This window comes from Myxocyprinus asiaticus, chromosome 15 (assembly GCF_019703515.2).
Source record: "Myxocyprinus asiaticus isolate MX2 ecotype Aquarium Trade chromosome 15, UBuf_Myxa_2, whole genome shotgun sequence".
NCBI lineage: Eukaryota > Metazoa > Chordata > Actinopteri > Cypriniformes > Catostomidae > Myxocyprinus > Myxocyprinus asiaticus.
The window spans coordinates 37,066,272-37,092,270 of NC_059358.1; the positions used below are offsets into that span (position 1 = coordinate 37,066,272).

At 38.4% G+C, this 25,999-nt stretch overlaps 1 protein-coding gene across 1 annotated transcript; it reads left to right on the plus strand.

The window, feature by feature from the left end:
• Nucleotides 1–2,066: 2,066 nt before the first annotated feature.
• Nucleotides 2,067–24,522, plus strand: LOC127452503 (secretagogin). The gene is made up of 11 exons (XM_051717985.1): nt 2,067–2,219; nt 2,360–2,430; nt 6,399–6,491; nt 12,578–12,667; nt 14,592–14,648; nt 15,205–15,282; nt 20,573–20,628; nt 21,306–21,351; nt 21,471–21,530; nt 23,790–23,858; nt 24,083–24,522. The coding sequence occupies exons 1-11, from the start codon at nt 2,150–2,152 to the stop codon at nt 24,209–24,211; spliced, it is 819 nt and encodes a 272-aa protein (XP_051573945.1). The 5' UTR covers nt 2,067–2,149; the 3' UTR covers nt 24,212–24,522.
• The last annotated feature ends 1,477 nt before the right edge of the window (nt 24,523–25,999 follow it).

The following is a 25,999-nucleotide window of genomic DNA, read 5'->3' on the forward strand; positions in this document are numbered from 1 at the left end:
CTTTCACATGACTTGCGTCAACGCTGCAGAATACATTGAAGTCTATGAAGTGACACCACTTTACACCAAAGTGTTTTTCACACACACGTTTTTGCTTCACCAATAATGTCTTTGAGAGTACTAAGCAACAAGAAATATTTAAAAACTGTCCAAATTTGTGAAGAGACATTGTGAATGATCTCATCATTTCTTTTAATTAAATATTACCTTATCGTTTACGAATATCAGAGACCCCAGTTATTGAACTAAATTAAATTCACCAAGAAAATGCTTAGACCTAAACATAAATGAGTCATTTTATTACTTTCTGCTATCAAAGCAACTGCAAGCTTTTTTTCTCTCTTCCAAATACATGTTTTCAATGTTTATTGTGCACACCTCCCGCTTTTTTACATGGCAAACTCGTAAAATCGCCCCTCTGTGACGCTTTCTGCAACTCTTGTCATGTGGAGGGCAATGCGGTGCTTGACGCTGGCGTTGAACGGAGCGTTGACGCCTCGACTCAACTCATGTGAAATGCGCTTTACAATGACGAAAGAACATTATTGAAACTTAAAATTATTATTATTTGTCTATTATTGTGGTCTTTTCTGATAAAAGCCATGCTCAGCAGTTTAAATAGGCTACTGCAGGAAAATGATACCGTAGATCTGCTTTGTGTTTATAATTCTTATACTGAAGTCAGTAGATTTGTAGCCATGCAAGTTTTAACAAAGGAGAAGGTAAGGACGTTATTGAAACTTACTATTATTAGACTATTATTGTTGTCTTTTTGGATGAAAAATAATGCTCAGACTGAAGGAAGTCTATAGATCTTCTTTGTTCTTTTAATGTTTAAACACTATAAAGTCTCTTGGTTGATTTCGGTCATGAACGACTCAAAATGATTCAATGACTCACTCATAGCACATCAGACGCTCCTTTGTCACCACCTAGTGACATCTCCAGAAGGGGTCACTGAACTAATCAGTTAATAAAATTGAACAAATTTTGCTCTACTTGAATCATTAAAATCACTGGAATTGGTGCTTTTAGCTAACTGTAAAAAAAAAAAAAAAAAAAAAAAAAATTGAGTGGACCAGAGATTCTCTGAGCTTTTTGCCCTTCATGAGTTTGCATTCCTGTCATTTGCTGTGGCATTGCAAGAATTAATTTGCAAGAACAAATCAACAAATTAGAAAAGAAGCAAATCTGTTGTTTTTCATTACCCAATTAGCGCTCTTGCCACCTGTGATCTCATTACATATAAGTCACGTAGCATACCTACGTGACATGATAGTGGTGTGCCGTGGTATTTTTTTATTTGTACAAAGTGTGCCATGGCAGAAAAAATGTTGGGAAATACTGGCTTAGGAGACCTGGCTGGAGTCACCCAGCAAGCTCTGGATTCAAACTCGTGACTCCAGGGGTGGTAGTCATTGTCTTTACTTGCTGAGCTATCCAGGGCCCCCTATACTGTCTTTTAATATTATTGATAATTATAGTAGTAGTTACAGTCATCCCATTTTTAGAGTTAAAACAAAAAAAAAAGCAGCATTTAACGAAATATTTCACTTGGTTGACAATTCAAACAAAAGCGTTCACTGAAGCGAACCGTCCGAACAAACCAATTCACTCAAATTAACAGGACCTCTTTTTCTAGGATGGCTTTTCTGCAGAATTTAGTCATTCTTCTGTCACAAGATGGCAGTAAAAGCAAAGCCTAAACAATAATTTCACATTTCTCTACTTATATGTGTGTTTTTATGTATTTACATTTTTGTTTACTTTTAAGTTATTGCTGGATTTGGGTCTTAAGTGTAGTCTCAAATCATTATGTAAATCGTTATGTAAACTACAATTTTAATGTGTATGCTAAAGTTTGTATTCCACAATTACAATTGATTCACAATATTGAAAGTAGTTTAGTGGGTAAATGTAAAGTTATAGATAATAAGCCAAGGGAGAATAGATTCAGATTAATGGAAAAAAAGAAAAAGAAAAAAAAGAAAACAGTGTTTGACTGACATGAGTGGTGTGAAAGAGGAGGTGTTTATTTCTGATATAGTGAGTCAGAGGAAAGTGGCCACATCTGCAGTCTGTCTCTCTGTTTAGGTGCAGCACTGCTCTTCTCTTTCTCTGTGTCACTTCTACATTTTTTTCCCCCATCATGGACTGCACTTTTGCCAATTTAGATGCTGCTGGTTTTCTACAGATCTGGCAACACTTTGATGCTGATGGTAAGAATATCTAAAATCTTTTTTCACTCTACTTTCTGAGATCTACTTATTTATAGATGTACTTTTTGTAGATTTAAATATTGTCTTTGCAATGCATTTAGTATATAAGTGGTGACAAAATGTTTTTTTTTCACACACAGATAATGGCTACATTGAAGGGAAAGAGTTGGATGACTTTTTCCGACACATGTTGAAAAAGTTAGGGCCAGAGGTATGTAAAAACTTCACAATGTTGTATCCACAAATGTGAACCTATGGCACAAAACCTTAGTTAATGCAGTGAACAGAGCAGGTTATTATTTGGACACCATTGGGATGCATGGATTGTTCAAAACAACATGAGATTTATCTGGTTCAAACACCCATTTTATGACTTTTATAAACACCTTACATCACTTTCATTACTATGTGATTAATTAAACTTTGTATAATGGTTAACAGACCAGTGGTTCATTCAAATATATCTTCATGGCATATAGTTTCAAATTTGCTAATGATCTGTTAAGCATTAAGTAGCATACTAATGTTTGGTAGTGTTATTGATTAAATTCATTATAAAATGTTCCCAATTTTTCATCAGTTTCATCATCATTGTTTTTTGTGACACAGTTCTTATAGATGAAATTGTGCTAATGGAGGCAGGTCAGGCGCATTCATTTTGTAAGTGAAGTCAACAATGCTTTTTGGCTGTTTACACACTTCCCCTTCTCTTCTGGCAACCTCTCTCACGCAATACATAGTGACCATTTAACATCTGTTTGCCTTTCACCAGTGTGGGTATCTGTAGATGGGTTAGATGACATTATATGCTGCAGAGTACACAATTACAGAGCTCTGGTGAATCTCAGAGAGGTTCTGTACAGTTTGGATACAGGACTGTTTGGATAATGATAGGTGGATTCATCTGAATCAAATTTAACGTAAACACATCCTAATATGTGTGATTCTCAGATTCTGTCCTTGGGATGTATTTCTAGGAAAAACTCATTTCACACAACTGTTTTAAATGTCCATAGTCAGTTTTAGACAAAGACAGATCTGGAGGGTTTTTTTTTTATTTTATTTTAGTACATTTTATTTGTTTTATGGTAGAAAATGCATGTTTTGGTGTTGTCCCCAACCCTGAGTTTCATATATAATGCCATATTTCCAACAAAATGTTGTAATTTTTTGTGTATTTTAATTAAACATTGTTTAAGCTAGCATATAACTAGCAAATTTTAAGTATACATCTGGATTTTGTTCTTTATTTCCTTTAATATATACTTGTCCCTTAATATATCCGTCATTACCAACACACTCAACATAAAGCTCTGAAATAAAGTTTTTTCAACATAAAGTTTACTTGGTAGCCATGGTAACTTGAGATCCTAGTGGAGCACATGTCTGTCAAGAAAGAAGACTGGTGTTTTGATGTCCAGAAAGGTTAGAAAATTGACTCTTTATTCTTAGTGATAGGCATGTACACTTACTACATGTCAACACCAAACAAGTTATATTTTTGTTAGCTTCAGTTATTTTGATGACTTTTTACTTATTTTCTATTTAATTTGCTGTACTTTACATGTAGCTATCCAGCTAGACTTACTAGTCATCCATAGAGGCGTTTTTTTGTTTTTTGTTTTTTTAAAAATGGCAAAGATGTCATCACCAGCACATCACAGCTTGTAATAGTGATTACGGGTCGTGGTGGTCATGACGACACCCAAATTTCCGCAACCCAATTCTGCATCTATTCTGAGAAATACCCATCAAATTTCTCAGTAAAGCATGCACAACTGTAAATAAGAATTATCTTCAGAGATATGTAGTACTGTGCAAAAGTTTTAGGCACTTGTGGAAAATATTGCATAGTGAGGATGTCTTCAAAAATAATGCCATAAATAATTTTAATTTATCAATTAACGTCATACAAAGTCCAGTAAACATAAAAAAAAAGCTAAATCAGTATTCAGTGTGACCACCTTTGCCTTCAAAACAGCACCAATTCTCCTAGGTACACCTGGACACAGTTTTTCTTGGTTGTTGGCAGATAGGATGTTCCAAGCTTCTTGGAGAATTCGCCACAGTTCTTCTATCTATTTAGGCTGTCTCAATTGCTTCTGTCTCTTTATTTAATCTCAGACTGACTCGATGTTCAGTGGGGGGCTCTGTGGGGGCCATGACATCTGTTGCAGGGCTCCCTGTTCTTCTATTCTAATCTTTTCTATTTGCAAATGTAATGTTTGGGAGTCTAACATTTATATTTCCTATTGACACACTAAAGCTGAAGATATAAATAACCATCTTAAGACAAATGTTTCTTATGCCTAAGACTTGTTTTTTTTTTTTTTTTTTTTTTTTTTTAACATCTTATGTGTTTAAGACTTTTGCACAGTACTGTAAACAAACCTTCTAGAAACTGTCTTTATCTTGTAACTCAATACAAGAATTTGTATAGGCATGGTAAATTCAGGTAATACTTTGGTGACTTAAATATACAGTATGCACAATAATTTAAAAAAGAAAGAGCAGGTAAACTTAGTGAATTGTACCAATAAGAATAATTTCCTTTCCAAGGCTGACCTTGCGTACAGTCAAGGCCTCCGGTTCACTATTGTTTTAACCCTGAGTGAAATTGAATAAGTGTGTTTGCTTCTCATGGACACATTTATAAAGAGGTGCACTGCCTGTGCACTCAAGATTTAAACTCTGACTTGTGCCTCCCTCTATGAGTCTGTGCAGTTTGTCCCAAAATATAGCATACTGTAGTTAGTATTAGTTATTGTTTGTAGTTATTAGTTAGTTATTGTTATTACTGTAAAACTGTTATGGGACCTCCTTAAACAGTTCATTTAAAACCAATATCAGTTGCCCAATGTAATGCAAAATAAATAAATAAATAAATAATAACTGCAAAAAAAAAAAAAATAATAATAATAATTCCAATTATGTGAAAAACAATAATGATATATTATTTAAATTGTAAAGTACATTTATAAAGTACAGTTATAAGTATTATGGTAGTTTTTGTTGTACTGAATTAAAATTTTGCTCATTTTAAAATGTTTATGGTGCTAAATACAGGATTCATTTTCTTTATGCAAGAGTTTTTATTATTATTATTAATTTTGGGGTGTAAATTGACCCAGACATTTCTTTGTGAAGTTCAACCAACAGTTGTTTTGTAATTTTATTTATTTATTTCATTATTATTATTTTTTGTTTTTTACGGTAACTGTAGTATTATACATATGGTATTGTGATGGAAACTTTCTGTAAGGGTGCGTGTGTGAACTTGTTACTGACAGCCTATATTCTGATCACAAACTTGGATGGGCACTCAGGAACGTGTGCAACTGCTCAGTCAACAAACAACACTTGATTTACAAAAACTGTGGTTAGACACACAAGATAAAAATTCCGTTTCAGTTTGAGTGTTCTCTACATTACTGGATGTATGAGAGATTTTAACTGGTGGGTCATGACCCAAAAATGTGTTGCCAGTCTATTGTGATTGGGTCACAGACAGGGGAAAAAACAATGCTTAATGCAAATAAGAAAATACAACTAACCATATAATGCATTTATAGACTGCAAAATAAATAGACTCATATAAAGAAAGGAGTAAAAACCTACCAATAAAACTCTATTGTATTTTGGTGCAAATGCATCTGTCATTTGGTAGAAGCCAGCCTAATTAGGCAGATGCTGACATGGACAGGTTGCGTAACATGCCCTCATCCTCAAAAATCACAAACCAAACATATACCAAAGGAAAAGAAAATACGACCCAGACTGCATTAAATACGTGTTTGGTGCTGTGCTGGGTCGCCCCCCGATGTCCAACGGAAAATTTGAGTTCTGAAGCACTTTTTGAGAAAAATCATCTACAAATGTTGCAAAGGATAACTTTTAAATGAATTTATGCTATTTCCATGCATTTATACAAAACATATAGTAGTTCCTAAGTAGCTACTACTGGTGTAGTGTTTACGGTGGGTGGGCATTATTGTGATGTGTGCAGGCCTATATAAATAAAGCTTTTGCAAGATGTTCATTGTGTACTGGCATATCTTAAGGGCAGCTCAATTGATACACAGGTGTATCAGCCCAATGCGTGATGATGGGGAGCTTAATGAATGGTAAATAATGGAAGGGTCGTCATGGTAACCGGTTTGTTTTCTGTGCTCTCCTCAGGATAAGATAACAGAGGAGAGAGTGCAGCAGATGAAGAAGAGGTTTATGTCGGCCTATGACATCACTGCTGATGGACGCCTGCAGATCCAGGAGGTATATTACATGTTTTTTCTCCATTTCTGTTTCCTTGATGTCAACCTTCAGAAAGATATGTGTTTTGTACTGCAGACTAGTGAATATTGGAACTTAAAAAGCTAAAAACAAATAAACAAGCAAAACTTTTTTGCAACCATGAAACAAGAAACATCTTTAAAGGTGCATTCAGTAATTGTTCCTTTTCAGAAAAATGTTACCCCTAAAAAATGAACAGTACTTAATGAGATGATAAATGCTGTTTTATTATACATCGAGTGGGTCGCCTCATGGGGGCCACCATGTTGAAATCACATGACCAGCTAAAAATTCTACTCACTTTATCATGGTAATCTCCCTGTTTTCAGACACTTCCAAATTCCAGCACAACATAAACACAAAATTTCTGTAGGCACCTTAAAGCAAGAGGGAAAACCTGTGTGCTTTTAAACACAAAATGTATTTCTGGACTTCAGGTAGCACTGTTTTTTCTCATACAACCCTTAATATAGAGATACCATAGTACAATGGTGGTAACAGACATAATCTAATGTTTTGTTTTGTTTTTTGATACGTACTATGGCACTTAATGATTACCATATTCATATCTCATGGTATTTACACTATGGTATTCCCTGATACATGTGTAAATAAACATACAGTAGTATTACCATGGGACACATCCAAGATGTGTAAAACATGGTAATATTGTGGTATTCTTTTTTTAAGTGAGACCTTACTGCTGAAAAATATACAGTAGGTGTAATGGTGCTTTAACGCCACCAATTGAACTGGCTCCTCACATGTGATCCAAAGCTCAAATTTTATTGGTTTCATCACAGAGCGAGTGAAAAAAAAATCTCACAGAAGAAAAACCTTGCTTTGTTGTCGTGCGAATGCTCATTCCCAGTATGAAAGGCTATACAGTAGGGCTGTCAGTTGTTTAAAAATGTTAATTGATTACTTGCAATCCCTGATGGATGGATGGATGGATGGATGAATGGATGGATTTTACAATTGAGTTCCTCAATCGGTTCGAGGTAGACCAGGCTGTTCACACAGGATGTGTTCTTGCACCTGTCAGAGCTAGTTTTACTGGTCACATATAAACACATCATACAGATGCTTTTGGAGCATCTCACTATGGTTGCGTAGTGTTTCACTGGTTTTCAGCATCCTGACCATATTTAGGACGCTGTGTCAAGTTAAATGAAGCTTGAAACTTTGAAAAACGCATTTCGAGACCAATGCATTCAATGTTGTGCTCCGTCCAGCTGGTTTGAACTCAAGAACACGTCCTGCTGTGATTTTTTTGTGCCTCTCGGTAAATATGGTTTGTTGCCTGTACAGCTGAGGCTGTGCTAACTGCCCTTTTCTGATACCTTCTGACACTGACATGAATTTACGTACGGTACGATTAATTGCATTAAGGATTTTTTAACGTTTTTTTTTTTTATTTTATTCAATTAATCGCACTAATTAACGCGTTAAATCGACATCCTTACTCCAGAGGAGTAATTGAATTGTTAGAAATGTTTCTAACTGGGGGGTCTGGGTAGCTCAGCAAGCTAAGACACTGACTACGACCCTTGAAGTCACAAGTTCGAATCCAAGTGTGCTGAGTGACTCCAGCCAGGCTTCCGAAGCAACAAATTGTCACGTGGGTTGCCTTCCTCGTGGTCGCTATGTGGTGGTTCTCACTCTCTTAGGGGTGTGTGGTGAGTTGTGGTGAGCCTCCACACGTGCTAAAGTCTTGACGGTAACACACTCAGCATGCCACATTATAAGATTGCCAGGGTTGACGCTCTCGGAATCAACTGAGATTCGTCTTCCACCACCCGGATTGAGACAAGTTACTGCGCCACCATGAGGAACTAGAGAGTATTGTGAATTGGGCATTCCAAATTGGGGAGAAAAGGGGACAAAAAAAAAAAAAAAAAAGAATTGTTTCTATTCAAAAATATTATTGTGGCAAGACATTGTGGTGAAAATAAGCATTTGGTGTGAAAGGGCCTTTAGGCTATTCATGTTTACTTAGTGATTCTGTGTGAAAGATAAAACATAGTTGAATTTGTTTGTACGTTCAGTGATGGCAGATGTTTCTCTGCTGCAGCAGCTGTTATCTAGTGGCTCTATGGTTTCTGGCTGTTTTCATCACTGCTGCATCAGTCACATCAACCGCATTAAACGTGTTATTTGCATTGTCGTGTTAAAGGTTTGTTTGGCATCATTGGTATTGGAGACAGGCGATGGTTGGAATGCTGGATTAAATATACTGTAATGTAACAGGAGGTCAGGGTAAAACTAGAGCCATTAGTACTGTCATTAGTGTACTTACCCACTTTGTTAATGATGTCACATGTGCAGTTTCAGGGCTGTTTAAACAACACTTTGGATTTTACAGCCAAAAAGAGAACTGATTCAGAAAGTAATGTTTTGAACTGAGTTATATGGGCTGTTTCATCTGCCATGTCACTTTGGGTTGTAAAGTTTTACAGCATCTGAAAGAGAAAGTCTTAATCGGGCATCATCACCATGTAGGCTACAATAGCAACACAAGTCTTCATATAAATTGGCTATTTGATACAGAAAGCAGACCTGTGCTGTTGGATTAGATTAACATGACATAGATAGGTTAGTTAGCATGTTGAATTTATTACCTACATACTGTACCTACATAATGTATTCAGGGTTTGAAATTAACACCCACCAACCCGCCAAATGTGGGCAAAAATCGTTTGTGGCGGGTAACTCTGTCACTCTTACTAGCCACTTTGATGGGTGATGTTTTTCAGGGTTTTTCCTGCAATTAGGGTGAATCAGTTAGACTTTATTTTTATTAGGCTTCAACTTTGAAAGTTGTAGTTAAAAGTTTTTAAATGTGTTTAGGCTATTAGCTTTTTCATAACGAACACTACAGTTTTATTTTTTAGAAAAGACATTCAACATTAACCTAACCAGAGTAATGTGAAGCAACCCATAGTCTTACCTAGTGGTCTTGTCATTACAAATGACACCATTAAACAGCGATAAACATTCATAGGCAAGTACAATTGGAAGGGGTTGAAACTTCCATGAACTATGGAAAAATTATAGACAAATTTTCCTCCTGTTCTCTCCTACTCCTGTTCTATGGTGTTTGCCTTTGGATATTTTATAGGTTACTTAAACTATTAGGCCTTTGTCCTACTGAACTCATATCATTCTTGTTTAAGTTAAATATCCAAACAAATGCATGCAGTTACAGTTTCCAGTTACCTTTATCCCATTTTATGAGGTGGGGGATTTTGGCTATTGAAAATGCTGAGTTGGTAGTGACCTTGGAAACTACAAGCCACAGTGGCCTGTGACCCAAAAAGTTAATTTCAAACCCTGAATGTATTAAACTGTACATTTTAGGTAAAAAGTTTGCATATCAGGAAAATAATCAGAATCGTATTTGAATATGTTTGTCAAAACACAAACACTAATATATATATCACACATCATTTAAGCTGCTAAAATGCAACAATTAATTAAATTTTTGATCCATTCCACCTCACAATGTCTCACCATGTATCCAGCATCAATTTGGGATGTTTTTGTGTAATCATGCACAAATAATCTTAAATAACTTACATTTGTAGTAGACTTCAGATGACTTCAAAATCAGAGTTTTAGTTATATGTTAGTGTACTTTCTAAAAGTTGACAAAATATACTTAGAAAATATATGGATTGAAAAATTACACTTTTCTCTTCCAATAAAACGGACCAAAAATTCTGACAATGCTGTATACACATTCATGTCCAATAAAAGAACAAATCTAGCATTTTGCTGGACTAAAAGGTATTGGCTTTCCAGTCCAGTCAAACTAGATAAATAGGCTAATGGCATGTTACTAGTAAACTCATTTTCAAAAAAGTGTCCACTTTTGTGTCACATGCCTTTTATTTTTTTATTTTCCAGTATTGATTTGTCATTTCCAAAACACATTACATGGGCAACCAGCCTTAAATCAACATTGATCTGGCTTCTAACTTGTTTTACCTTTAGCACTCCGGGCTATGCACACATTGTCAGTGCAATAACCTCATGACCTGATTACTTTCTGTGACAAGAGATCTCCATTTAAGTGTCGGACAGCTGATCACAAATATTTGCAAGTTAACTGAGTTAGAGCAAGAACATGCACATTAGAAGCTTTCTCTGACCAAGACCTATTATGAGAATGCTTTGCTAATTGCACAGCTAATGGAGTTATCATTTTAACTGCCTTTAAAGATGCCACATTGCTTTCACAGATGGGATATATCCACATGTGTTTGCTGTAAGTGGTTATTAGCCTAGCTTTTTTGATGCTGTGTTTTATATTGTTTTGTGATGAACGGAAAGGTGTGGGATACTTTGCTAGCCTTAAAAAAAGCCTAGAGTTGCCGCAAAGTTGCTGCAAACTTGCCACAGATTCGCACTGATTTTTTTCACATGCAAATGAGCTTGTTATTCACCGTAAATGTTTGCCAGGAGTTTACAGCTCTTCACTGGTAGTGGTGAACCTGCAGAAAAGCTTTGGCAACAATGAAGAGTTTTCCGCAAAGCTCATTTGCATGTGAAAATGAATGGGTGGCGGCAAGTTTGCAGCAATTTTGCAGCAACTCTATATTTTTCGTAAGGGAGATTACAATCATAAGAGTCTCTATGACATTCTGGTCCCTATGGTTCATGTCAGTTTGTTCCTGGGAGGCAGCAGATGCCCTAACCCTGCCCCCACCCTAATCCTAACCAAATGGAGCCTGTAAGGCAAGTACCCTCCCAGGAACAAGCTGAGGCACTTTTCCCCCATCGCGGTTATAAAGTCAAACCAATGCTCAACATAGACCTTATTCACGCTAGCAATATCTTTGATTTTTAAAAGGAATGACAACAAGGCTGTGAGGGATAAACTTACAGTCTCTTTAATGGCACGAATGGTATAAAGTTGTATAAAGCTCCTAGATCACATCTTTGTTTACTGAATGTTCTTGGACAGATACTGTATCAATGTTTTGTCCACAGAACAATCCAAAAACACAAAACTGCAGTACAGCCCATTGAAGAGACTGTAAGTCTAACCCTCACAGCCTCGTTGTCATTTCCATTAAAAATCAAAGATAGCGCTAGCATGACTAAGGTCTATTGCATCAGCTTCTCTAGAGGCTTAATGCAATTGGCAGCTCAAGCTTATGAATGATGAACAACTTAACATCACGTCTGTTCCTGTGGATAGATGTTCAGTATTCCTACAGCTGCTGCTTGCATTTCCACCCATGTTAAAACATGCGTTGATTGCCATCCTGCTCATTTCTCTAATGGATAGCAAACACAATTAAGATATGAGGACACTACAATCTGTAGGCCAGCACTTGAGGTTTGCGTACAAGAGTGTGTGTTTTTGTGTGTATATGTATATATTTGTGTGTGTATGGGGGTGTTTGACCTTGTTTTACCCTGCACTGATGGCCGGCAGCACCAAACTAAATTAACCTTGACAAGAATGGTGAATGCAATTCTTCATAGCATATTAGGACAAGACTCATGCAGGAGAATAGTAAGAAAAGCCATGTTGGTAAATGTCTATTCCAAATTTTGTCAGTATACTGTATGTTTCCATACTTAGGTTGGGCTCTTTAGATTTGGGGCAGTAAGCAACCACATAGCAATCACCTGGAACATCCTACTGTAGTAACTGCCTTACAAACTTGCAGAACACCCTAGCATCTTAATAGCAAAACCCTTTTGATGACCCACAACACACTATCGTAGGGCTACGAATTTTACATGGACAAACGTCACAGATCTCTTTTAAAGAAGACACTGTGGCAAGATTGGACACTGCTGACACCAGGCTCTGTTTATATTGTGTCTTGCCATTCTCTTGTCATTCTATCATTTGGTTTGTACAATTAGAAAGCCTACTTCTTTAAAGAAATGTATAATGCAAGAAGAATCCTTCCTATGTCAAAACGCAGCAAACTGGGTCAGCAAAAACATTGGTTGGATAGGAAGTAATCAAATTTTATGAGTTGAATTAAAAAAAATGTATTCCTTTCCTGTATAACAACATGTCATTGTGTGTTTATGTGTCATAGCTGGCCAATATGATCCTGCCGGAGGATGAAAACTTCCTTCTTATCTTTCGTAGAGAAGCTCCTCTAGATAACAGTGTGGAGTTTATGAAAGTAAGCCTTCGCGTTACTGTACATCATCATACTCTTATTTAATTTCTCCATTCTTTATCTCACACAAACAACAGTTACATAGCAAGGAGTGAATATTGCCTTAATAACATTTATATGACATTTTGTGGACATATCATTTGAAAATAGTTCATATTATTTTAGGAATACACCAACAGCCAGGCAGATTAATCGACTGAAATCTGGCCATTGTGTGATTATGGACATCGGCCGATAACAGATTAATTCCCCTGTGTCTGTTCCAAAAACTACCAATAGATTTGTCAATAGATTTTTTTCAAGTTTGATTGAATTTGACTAAATATTTTATGAAATAAGTGTGCGCTTCACTTTAGAGATTTTGTGTATGTCTGATTTGCTGTTGTTAAATTGTTTTGGGCCTCATTCATGAAACATGAGCAGAACGAATTTTTGTGTAAATCATTCTTAAAGCCGGTCTGAAGTAAATTAAAAAAAAAAACGTATGTATTTTCAAAACTTTAGTTGGTACGAACAAAATGTACACCTGCTTCCGACCATTTGTTAATCGTTCGTAAGACATCCGAACATTCTGTTCTTTCAGACAAACTGCCATGACTACATTTTAATGGAAGTAAAATTAAATTAGTAATGAAACAATTAACTAATAATTAAATGAGTGATATTAACCGTTTTTCCTGCAGAATTGCTTGGCATGTGGTGAAAGGTTCATGGAAAGACACCGTTTGTGTTTTATTTTCTAGAAAAAAAATGATACCTTCTAACGTGACTGGTTGAAATTTTTTTTGTTTGATATGAGCTCTATAATTTAGGTATCATAATTTAATATAGCCATCAGTGAATCACTTTCAGTTGATAACATATTCTAATGCTGTTAAACCCATAAAGAAACGCATCGCGGGCAGGTTTGTACACAATAGCTGCAACGGGTGAAAAAAGAAAAAAGCACACTGTCGTATAGCTTGCAAATCTCTATTTACTACAGCATTTCGGTCAAAGACCTTCTTCAGGCATTCTATCAGTTTCTTTGAAAATTGTTCCTGTTGGAAAGGAAGTAGGCTATGTCACTGTTACAGTCTTGGATTTACTCTAGAAGATTCTCCAATTACACTGGCATGCGCTCAACTGAACCAGATTGGTTAGTGGACATCCTCCTGTTGGCGTGAACTGAACATTTTTTACACTAAAGCTTCATGTTAAACCTTTTTTATTGACCTCTTGGACTGTTAATTTACAAAAGAACCTCTGATGACAGCAAAAGCATGCGATGACTGTAAGTTCCTTACTTTCTTTTTAGAACGAACATGCAAGTGTTTGCTAAATCAATATTTTACGATGTGAATGAACTTGAAAACAAAAAACCTCTGATTACTGTTTACACTGATGTTCAAATCTTCCCATTCTCCATTACTAGCGAGTCTGATGCCTTCCTTATATGGCGTTCTCATGGGCGTGGATTATGATAATTGTTAATAAACGTGCACGCGCGCTCGTTTGAAATTCACAAACATACACACGTTTTACTAACAAATCTGGGGAATACAAAGCGTTTGTGAAATTGCTCCAAATTTTTTTGTTTATTATGAAATTTTCATGAATGAGACCCATAATGTTTATGAACATTTATATTGGCCATTATCGGCCATCCTGCTCTCTAGATATCGGTATCAACACTGGCCATTGAAAACTCCATATTGGTCAACCACTATATTATATTATTTTGTATTATATTACATTACATTACACCCCACCATACTCTCTATATAATGGCCATTGAAAAATCCATATCAGTCAACGGCAAGTTTGTTGTACCTAAAAACAAAAAGAAGTCCAATAACCATGGATTACTACACTTTGGCAACTAAGACATATCATCTGAATTAGTGTTGGCTGAATGTTAAAACAGTTTGTACTTTTCTCATGGTAGATCTGGAGGAAATACGATGCTGACAGCAGTGGTTACATATCAGCTGTGGAACTTAAGGTAAATGCACACACTGATATACAGTCAGTAACCAAATACACTACTGTAGGTAAAACAATACACTAGGGTCCTGGGGATTTGGGTTTGATTTGGGTTAAACAATCATCAATCTTGAAATCTTTTAAAGCATTTTAAAGCATGTTTAACTGAGGCTTCTGCTGATAATGTTATGTCAAATCACGCTTCTCTCTAAAGTTTCCATGGAAAGAACAGTGACAGCCGACTGTTTCCCATGACCGTTTTTACTGTGTGAATAGTCTCACAAAGCACTGTGGGATCAAAATTGTCAATTTAGCACAGATAACAGGACACATACACCTGAATGTTGACAGAAACATTTGAAAAAGCCATTGTGCATTGATTGTATAACACAGCTCACAGGAATACTTGATTCTGATTGGTCAGTTGCAGTATTCTGTAATCAAAAGTTTCTGTATATTAACTGCTAAGCTGTATAATTAAACATTGTCCCAGGCAATTTTTTTGAACCTTTTTTATTATCTTTGATTTGAGTAGACACAAGATAAGGATCAAATGCTTCTATTTCTCATGGCAGGGTTTCTTGAAGGATCTGTTTCTACAACACAAAAAGAATATTCCCTCCAGCAAGCTGGATGAATACACAGATACCATGGTAACATTCCTTTCGTTAATTTCTATGTTATCCAATTTTTGATTGTTTAAGCCGAAACCTCTCAAATGAAGGAGTTTACCTCCATCATCATCATCCATGATGTTTCATTTTAGAAATCTATGGAAAGCATTGTCTTCCTTATATTTCTCCATGTTTTTTGGTTCCTAGTGTATAAGAACGAATGGGCACGTGTGTTTCTAACCTAGTTTACACACCTATGTTTCATTACACATTCTAAACAGCTAAATATGAGCAATGTCAGAAGAGTCGCTGTAGAGATGTCAGACTGCCATGCTTCTCAGCAAGGGGCAGTTTTTCCCAAGTGTTGTTTATTGAATGACATTTATGCATATTAATCACAGGTCATTAACATTTCAAATACACAGCGAGATGCATTCATTATGCCTATTTGCGCTAGTAATGCAAATAGAGTACATGATCAATACATTGTCAATGTCCCATAATAACCATACATTTCATTAAATATGCAGAAAGGCCAACCATTTATAGTTATCATTATGATGCAAAAATGTACCAGATAATTTGCTCTGTGTCAATGGCTGCCACTTCAACCCAAATATCTCAAGAATTATTCATATTTTTAATAGAAATACTGTATGTTGGTCTGACAACCATGCATGGCCCTTTGTGTAGCTCTCTTCCACAAACACTCAGTTTTCTAGGCTCTGTGGCATATACTCATTTAGTGAGTGATATGTCTGTTTTAGCTCAGCCATGCCAGACAGTCATGAGATTGTGTGGCTGCAGACTGCAGCTGACCGCTCCCTGAATTAACCTTCCTATGTCCTGATCTCGGGCAGCACACATTTTTTCATTTATGTGCAGCAAATGAAACTGTGAATTTTTAAAATGCAAGTTGTTGTACAGTTAAAAATCATAGCTTCATGACTTACCAGTTACTTTTATTCCCATAGAGAACAACCCATTAAAGGAATAGTTCACCCAAACATGAAAATTCTCTCATCATTTACTCACCCTTATGCCATCCCAGATGTGTATGACTTTCTTTCATCTGCTGAACTCAAATGAAGATTTTTAGAAGCATTTCTCATCTCCTTTGGTCCATACAATGCAAGTGAATGGGTGCTAAAATTTTTAAGCTAAAAAAATCACAATAAGTCAGTATAAAAGTAATCCATAAGACTCCAGTGGTTAAATCAATGTGTTCATAAGTGATATGATAGGTGTGGGTGAGAAACAGATCACTTTTACATTCTTCTTCATGCATACCGCCCCCTAATGGGCAGGTAGAGAATTATGAGGGTGAGAATTTCAAGCCGATACAAAACAGGCTTCAAATATTAGCTAGCCTCCTATTAAACACTTTATTTTAGGAAAGGACACCTCTGTGAACAAAAGACCAAAGGGGTTGAACTATATAGTTAGGTTTAGGTGTGGGGTTTTTGGTTAGGGGTTAAAAAAAAAAAAAAACGCTTGTTCAAAAAACATCCTGGTTACTTTCATAACCTCTTTGTGGTTGAGGTTGTGTCAGTGTAGTGACACTAACCTGCGTGAAGTTGGCCCCCCACCCAACGCAAAACGTCGGCAAAATAGTCTCAATCATTTGTGCTCCGTTTGTGCTGGTTTGTGCTGTAAAAATATTCGTTTGTGCTGCTTCGGTTTTTTTAGATATTAAAATAATATTTATAGGTCATTCTGAGGTCACTCAGCCTCCACACATGCTCCAAATTCACCCAAAATAGTCTCAATCGTTTGTGCTTCGTTTGTACTGGTTTGTGCCGGTAAAAGTTTTGTTAATTAACCAGCACAAACAGAGCACAAACGATTTAGACTATTTTGCCGACGTTTTGCGTTGGGTGGGGGGCCAACTTCACACAGGTGTGACACCAGGGGTCGCCCTTGGGAGCCCCAAACACCTCTGATCTTTGAGAAAAGGCCAGTGGGAATTGGCGAGTGGAATTTGCATGCCACTCCTCCGGACATACGGGTATAAAAAGAGCTGGCTCGCAACCACTCATTCAGGTTTTGTGCTGAGGAGCCGAGACAGGGTCCCGGCCATTTCAGCAGGTAGTTCAGAGTTGTGGAAGGAGGGACACAACGTCTCGTTCCCTCCATCAGGGAACGGAGGTTACAAAAATAACCAGGACGTTCCCTATCTGTCACTCACTCGACCCTATATGAAATGCCACAACTAGCTGAACTGTTTTACGTGGACTGGCGGTGCGAGATGGGCAAACCATTCCTTGCCTCGTAGCCAGCGCACCTGGCCGTCACGTAACCTCCCCCAACGCTCCTACGAGCATCATACGGTCCCCCGCACCTCAGGAACAAATCAACTGCCCAAAATGGGGATAGGCCGCCCCAGCCCCTTCTCTTCTTTTTTTCTCCCCAAAAAAGAATTAAAATCGTTCAGCTGGGGGCCATAAATGTCCGCATCGGGGGGGTGTCCATTCCCAAGGGGAAGACACTGCGGAGACCACATCCTGCCCGAAGGGGAGGCAATTGTGTGGAAATACGTCACATGGTCTTAACGAGTCTTGTCGGCAGTGTCGCATGTGGGGAAGTCACCGTGTTAGGTCCTTCCCAGAGGGGACGGAGCCCTACAAACATGGTGACCGGTGGCAGAGGGAAACTCTGCCCAAGGAAGATGCGGATTTACCAACAGGGAAACCATCTCGTGGAAGATACATCACTCGGGGTTACAAACAGGCAGCCAGCACATGTGGAGCACCTACCCCAGTACAGGGCCTAATAGCACACGTACTGGGCCAGCATCGGCATTCTCCGCGAACTCGCCTGGCACAGGGCTAAGGAGGAAGGACATCCAGGGTCCATGACCTCGTGAACATGGCTGGGGGTAACAAGCGCACGTCTCCCCCTCCAGGAGGGGAAAGGCGCTATACGCAAGCGGTACACCCGGCCAGTTGTCCCGCCAACTTACCTGTTTGTACCTGACAGCACACGGGACGAACCGGCTCAACCCGGAGATTGAGGAACCTTGTGAAGGTATTGGGCGTTGCCCAGCCCGCTGCTCTCCCGATGTCTGCCAAAGAGGCGCCATTGGTCGGGGCCCAGGAGGCCGTCACGCTCTTGGTGGAGAGTGCCCGAAGCCCCAAGGGGGGGCTGCACATCCTGGGCGTGGTATGCCAAAGCGATGGCGTCAACGACCCAGTGGGTGATCCTCTGTTTGGAGACAGCGCTCCCATTCCACTGTCCTCCGAAGCAGACAAAGAGCTGCTCAGAGCCTCTAAAGCTCTGCGTGCGATCCAAGTAGATGCGCAAAGCACGCACCGGACACAGCAACGAAAAGGCTGAGTCTGCCTCCTCCTGGGGCAGCTTCGCTTGCAGGTTCACCACCTGATCCCTAAACAGGGTCAGGGAGGACGAGGAGCAGGTCATCCTAGTGGCACCCTACTGGCCCACCCAGACTTGGGTCTCGGACCTCACACTCCTTGTGACAGCCCCTCCCTGGTAAATTCCCCTGAGGAGGGTTCTCCTCTCTCAGGGATGGGGCACCATCTGGCACCCATGACCAGACCTCTGGAATGTTCATGTCTGGCCCTTGGACGGGATGCCTAAGTGGCCTACCTCCCGCGGTGGTAGACACGATCACTCAGGCTAGGGCTCCCTCTACGCCTGTATGACTTGCAGTGGCGTCTGTTCCCTAAGTGGTGTTCTTCCCGACGCGAAGACCCCCAGAGATGCGCAGTCGGGTCGGTGCTTTCCTTCCTGCAGGAGAGGCTGGTGGGGCGGCTGTCCCCCCCCCCCACCTTGAGGGTGTACGTGGCCGCTATGGTGGCGCACCACAATACAGTTGACGGTAAGTATTTAGGGAAGCACGACCTGATCATCAGGTTCCTTAGAGGCGCGAGAAGGTTGAATCCTCCCAGACCGCGCCTCATTCCCTCATGGGATCTCTCCGTGGTCCCTCGGGGAGCCCCGTTTGAGCCCTGGAGCCAGTTCAGCTAAAGGCAGTCTCTTGAAGACTGCCCTCCTGACTGAGCTCACATCCATCAAGAGGGTAGGGGACCTGCAGGTATTCTCTGTCAGCAACATGTGCCTGGAGTTTGGTCCGGAATACTCTCACGTGGTCCTGAGGCCCCGAACCTGCACAGGGTTTGTGCAAGTAGGCTCACTGGGGGGAACGCATACTAACATGGCCCCCGGGGCCAGCTGTATGCCATCGCATCTGTGCCGAGGGAAGCCTGTTGTGGCCTCAAACCGATAGGTAGAAGGACCGAGGCGGGGAGCCGCTGGGGTGGCTTTCCCTCTAACGAAGGATAGCCGCGACCGCAACGTTGCCATGGTCATGTTCTCGCAGTGAGAACATGACCCATCCACGAACGCTGTCTCCGCATGGGCAGCGCCCAAGCACGTAAGACAGCTATAGTGGCCATCGGAAGGGGAAAGGTAACGACCGCAACCAGGAATTAAACAGACGGAAAGGCATCTGTCAAAAGACTGACTCCATCAGTGCCACTCTTTTAGTAGGGAAAATATACTCTTTTATTGCAAGAATAGATACTCTTTTAGACTGTCGAAGCACCCAGGGGCGTTCTCTGCACTCTACCAGTGCATGAGGGGGAGAAGCCGCTGTAATGCGCTGTAAACTCCAACAGTTTTTTTTAGAGGTGAATGGAACGGCAGAGGATTCAGCTTGCTAAACACGACCGCTCGGCTCCGAAGAAAAAATCTGAACGAGTGGTTGCGAGCCAGCTCCTTTTATACCCGTATGTCCGGGGGAGTGGCATGCAAATTCCACTCGCCAATTCCCATTGGCCTTTTCTCAAAGATCAGAGGTGTTTGGGGCTACCAAGGGCGACCCCTAGTGTCACTACATCGACACAACGTCGAGTGAGTGACAGATAGGGAACCGATATTTGTCTTTCTACTGTGGAACACAACAATGATTTCCCAATAATATCATGGTTAGGTTTAGGTTCGGGTTGAGGTTATACGTAAGAAAAATCGCACTAAAACATTCATTAGTTAAAAGTCATGTGTTTTTTGTACGAGCCAACTCTTACAATTTCTTACAATTTCGCCATCTCGTTCTATTATTGCCACTTGTCATGAGACCGAGAGGGTTGTAAAAGGATTTACATTTTTACTATCCATACATTGATATTGTACATATAAGTGTCTGTCCAAATGTTAAAATTTGTACACATGAATACCAATGAGATCATTTTTGTTTATTGGTTTCTGTTTTTTTGTTTTTTATAATTTAATCCTTGGAAAATGTAAAGGTTCAATGCAATTATAATCCTGAGTTTGTTGTTTGTTTGTTTGTTTGTATGTCTTGCAGATGAACATTTTTGACAAAAACAAAGATGGCAGATTGGACCTTAATGACCTTGCTAGGTGATGTTTGTTAAGTGATACCACTTTTGTTCTGTGCATGTGGAGCTGTTTAGCCATTGTGTGTCTGTGTGTGTGTGTGTGTGTGTGTGTGTGTGTGTGTTTGTACTATGTTTATACTACATTTTGGGGACCAAATGTCTCCACAAGGATAGTAAAACCTGAGATCACCTACATTGTGGGGCCCAGCCAGCGATCCCCATGAGGGAAATGGCTTATTAAACATACTAAATCATGTTTTTGTTTTTTTATGTAAAAATGCAAAAAGGTTTCTGTGAGGGTTAGGAGTAGGTTTAGGGGATATAAATTATCATTAGATCTGTATAAAATCCATAAAATGCATGCAAGTCTATGGAGAGTCCCCACAATTATATAAAAATGTGTGAGTGTGTTTTAAAGCATTAGGATGAAACAGTGGCACTGTAAAAGCTTGAAGCAGTCAAGATTTGCCAAAAGAAGTTGGATAAATGCTGCCTACCTGAGTCACATCACAATCATTAAAAGTCCATCTGTTTATTCTAGTTCTTTGAAAGGCAGAGAACTTTTAACAAAGAAACTGTGAACCTGTGCAACTAAAAACTGAATCCTTCAGTAAATAGTGAAATTCTGTTAAGAATAAGTCAATCAACTGTATTTGACTAAGCTGTTGGTTTTGAGTCTTTGTGTGTATCCTCCCACAGAATCCTGGCTCTACAAGAGAACTTCCTGTTGCAGTTCAAAATAGATGTTAGTACTTTATCTCTGGTATTCCTCTAAATTTGTTTCACTGTTTGTGACTCCCAAATTTAATAATCTGCTACATAGTGCATGATGTCATCTCTCTTTCCTGTCGCCCACCACCCCAGGCCAGTAGTCAAGTGGAGAGAAAGAGAGACTTTGAGACGATCTTTGTCCACTATGATGTTGTAAGAACTCTTCTTTTACCTTACTACAGTGATAACCTGCAATTGTTACATTATGGAGCTATTGCTTTCTGATCAAACCCTTAAAATTAGTTTTGTTGGGGTAACCTAATGCATACCTGCCAACGTCAGATTGTGAAAAACAGGGAGATTTTTGTTTTTTGCACTACGCAGACTGGGAGTATAGTGCGCAGCAGTTCCATGCAGTTCCGGTTAGTAATACTACATTGAAGATTAATAATACCAAGAAATTGACCATGTGTTCCGATTGTCCCTTACCACATCCTTCACAGTTTTAGCAATAAATGCTTTTTATTTTCATTATTTATTTCTTTATTGTGATTTCCTTCATCTGTACTTCTTGTCTTTATGACTCAGAGATTCTTTTCATATATTGTTGGATCTGTGTAGTTTTGTACATCTTTTTGAACATATACTGTATACTGAACCCACAAAAAAAAATCCACAGTTTTATTACAATGTGTGGATTTTTCAGGTGGTCCCTTACTACACCCTCCACAGTATTAGCCCATTTCAGCACAATGTGTGGACTTTTCAGACAGTCCCTTTCCCACTGAAAAATTTCTAACTTATATCAATGTTAAATTAATGATCTGGAACAATTTCACCATGACTCCATCTGTCCAGCTTACAGGACAAATCACGTTCTATACGGGACGCATCATTTCATGTTTAAATACGGGACAGGTGGCAACCCTATGAGGTCTAATAATACATTCTGATGAGCATAGTGTGGATGCGGTAAAACCCGGTAAAATCGGGAGTACTGACAGACATGACCTAATAAAGTATTCAGGTTGGCACAGTGATGTTAGATAGTATGTTTGACTTCAATCAAACCAGTTAATTTAGATGTTACCACATGAAGCACATTTTCATTGTACTGGTAGATACATTGGTTAACACAAGCACAAACTTTGCCTGTGCCATTGCTACGACTGCAATATTATCTCTGTCAATAAAAAAAAAAAAAAAAAAGGAGAAAAAGAGAAAATAGATTAATGGAATAGATGAATTACAAAGAGTTTGATAAAAAATAAAATTCACTCCCAAAATAATTTCATCCCCTATTTCACCTTCAAACCCAGATGATTTTATTTCCTCTGTGGTACTTGAAAGGAGATGTTTCACAGAATGTCCGGGCTGCTATTTTCCATACAATGATGGTGAAATGGGACTGATGATGCTGAGCTCCAAAAATGACAAAAAAGCAACATAAATACCATAAAAGTAGTCCATACAACTTGTGGGCTATATTGTATTTGTCTTTTGAATCTATACGAAGATGTCGCACTATTGACAATAATGATGTCATCATTTCTTACATTTCCCATTAAAGAAAGAAATTCATATTAGTTTGGAACAACTTGAGGTTGGGCAAATTATGAAGACAGAAAACTGAAAATTGTATTTTTATTTCTTTTATTTCTATCACTTTAAAAAAATATCTTCGTAATTCATCTTTAAACCTTGTTTTTACGTTTATATGTGCAGTTATAAGCTACAGCGGATTTCTGTATAGTCGAGCTAGAGTCTTCATCAGTCTGGCCAAGTATACATGACACAAATCGTAATTAAGTATTTGAGGTTGTGCATCACCTCTGAGCAATTCCAGTGTTTAGGACATGACATTTGCAGTCTAAACGTGAAATGTATCTTTTCATAGAACGTATTCATTACCAGTATGTCAAACCATTTGTATGTATAATCATAAATCCCTGCAGGTAGTCCAAACCTCAGAAAATGTTCAGTCTAGAAAAGTTTTCAGATCGGGAAGACAACTTGTGTTAAGGAAGTGACAAAAAATAGCCATGGAAAGAGGAAAAACTATGCAAAACACTTTGAAACTTACAGACTTTGACCTCTGAGACATCGGTTCCATATCCAGTAAGGCTTGCACAATTGATTGATTTAAGATTGAAATCGCAATATGGCCTTCTGCAATTACTAAAGCAAAAGGCTGCATTTTAGTCTGCATTCACCTGTCAGAGTAAGCGAGTGGTGCTTTCTAGCGGGTGTGTGTGGCAGATACTGAGCAGCGGCAATATTGTGATACATATTTATCACATTACAATTCAAATCACAAAGTTTGTCTAAATGATCATTTCCCAAATGTTGGCTATAGATGCAGTAAGCTTGAAAAACGTTACGTCACTTCACAGGCTAATAAGCTGTGATCTTATTGGCAGTACATCAGCTGTTTCCATGATTTATACATATAGTGATCGGCTCTCATTCTAGAGTAAGACCGGAGCTCTTGAAGGACCAGAGGTGGACGGGTTTGTCAAAGACATGATGGAGCTCGTCAAGGTAAGTGAATGGATTAAGCTTTAAGATTAAGAGTTAGAATCTAATAACCTACAGTAACAGTACAGTACAGTATTATCCTTAACTGCACTAGCATTAAGAGCTCATCAATTTCTTAGCAAAACTCAATTTACTTGTTCAATCCTGTAAGTACAAAATCATACTAGTGCCTGTTTCTGGCACACGGTCTCTTATTTCCCTCTTTATTCCAACATTTCTTCTTTCAGCCCAGTATCAGCGGAACGGATCTGGATAATTTCCGTGAAGTGTTGCTGCGTCACTGTGATGTGAATAAAGATGGGAAGATCCAGAAGAGCGAGCTGGCCTTGTGTTTGGGGGTGAAGCTGAATCCATAGTCCTCACACTGCACACTGGAGTTCTCACACCACTTTTACTACTGAAAACTGTACTTACTGTATTTGTGAGCCTGTGTCTGTGTATTACATATGGCAAAACTGTACTTGTGCGCTGTTTACTCGGATAACAGTTTGCATTGTATTGTTTATTGTTTTTAAATGAATTGAATGTTATGTAATAACTCTGATTACTAGTAACTGATTACTTTAAAACTGTCCATTCAAAAATGAATATTCAATAATGTTAAGCATGTATAGGTGACTGCAAGAGCCATGTTGTATGTAATGATTAAAAAACAGATAAAGATTGACCTGGTTTTCTGTTATATATTATTTATATATATATAGTACTGTGCAAAAGTCTTAGGCATAAGAAACATTTGTCTTAAGATGGTTATTTATATCTTCAGCTTTAGTGTGTCAATAGGAAATATGAATTTAGACTCCCAAACATTACTTTTGCAAATAGAAAAGATGAAAAGAATAGAAGAACAGGGAGCCCTGCAACAGATGTCATGGCCCCCACTGAGCCCCCCACTGAACATCGAGTCAGTCTGAGATGACATGAATGAGACAGAAGCAATTGAGACAGCCTAAATAGATAGAAGAACTGTGGTGAATTCTCCAAGAAGCTTAGAACATCCTATCTGCCAACAACCAAGAAAAACTGTTTCCAGGTGTACCTAGGAGAATTGGTGCTGTTTTGAAGGCAAAGGTGGTCACACCGAATATTGATTTAGCTTTTTTATGTTTACTGGACTTTGTATGATGGTAATTGATAAATGAAAACTATTTATGGCATTATCCTCACTATGCAACATTTTTCACATGTGCCTAAAACTTTTGCACAGTACTGTATATATATATATATATATATATATATATATATATATATCATACATGTATATATATATGTGTATGTGACTTGATAAAAAATAAGAGGGTTTTGGTGACATCAGCCAAAGAGGAAAGTTGTTTCATGTTGACTTTTACATTATTTAGAGGGAACAATTCTTTAAAACTTATGTTGAAAGGTAATAGATTTCTTCAGTTGACTTGGATATTTTAACTGAGAATAACATGAATTATATCATACTTTGTTATTCCAATTAGTGTAACTAAAGAGAGAAAAATAGTATGTTCTGAAACATCTAACAAAGAATACAGACCTCACTGAAATCTCACACACCAGCTGTCAGTCTGTCAAAGCCATGCCTGGTGTGTAGCATGAAACTGTTTGTAGTGTGCCTTTGTGACTGCATTAATTCTGTTCATCACTACTGTTCACTGTTACAGCCATGCCTTTGGCAAACAGATGCTCGAGTGCTGTGTTCTGTTGTTTTTGCATGCAAACGAGCAGTTGTTTTTTACTTCCCCGTGTTTGTTCATAATTAACAATTTTAAGAGACAAATACCACAATATGTCTGTTTTATTGCACTTTTTATGCATCTTTTATCTTTGTTGGATAAATGTAGCTTTTAGAACAGAGCAATCGTTGCCTTAAAGGAGTATTCCAGGTTCAATAAAAGTTAAGCTCAGTCGACAGCGTTTGTGGCATAAAATTGATTACCACAAAAATTAATTTTGATTCATCCATCCTTTTCTTTAAGAAAAGCAAAAATCTTAGTTCCAGTGAGACACTTACAATGGAAGTGAATGGGAGCCAATATTTAAACGTTAAAATACTCACTGTTTCAAAAGTTAAGCCACAAGACATAAACAAAATGAGTATTAACATGATTTAAGTGTGATAAAATCACTTGCTAACCTTTTCTGTGTAAAGTTAT

Coding starts and splice junctions, on each gene's coding strand:
- LOC127452503 (XM_051717985.1), top strand. CDS start 2,150: ATGGACTGCACTTTTGCCAATTTAGATGCTGCTGGTTTTCTACAGATC. Junction 12,668..14,591: donor ACAGTGTGGAGTTTATGAAA/GTAAGCCTTCGC, acceptor TTCTCATGGTAG/ATCTGGAGGAAATACGATGC. Junction 15,283..20,572: donor ATGAATACACAGATACCATG/GTAACATTCCTT, acceptor TATGTCTTGCAG/ATGAACATTTTTGACAAAAA.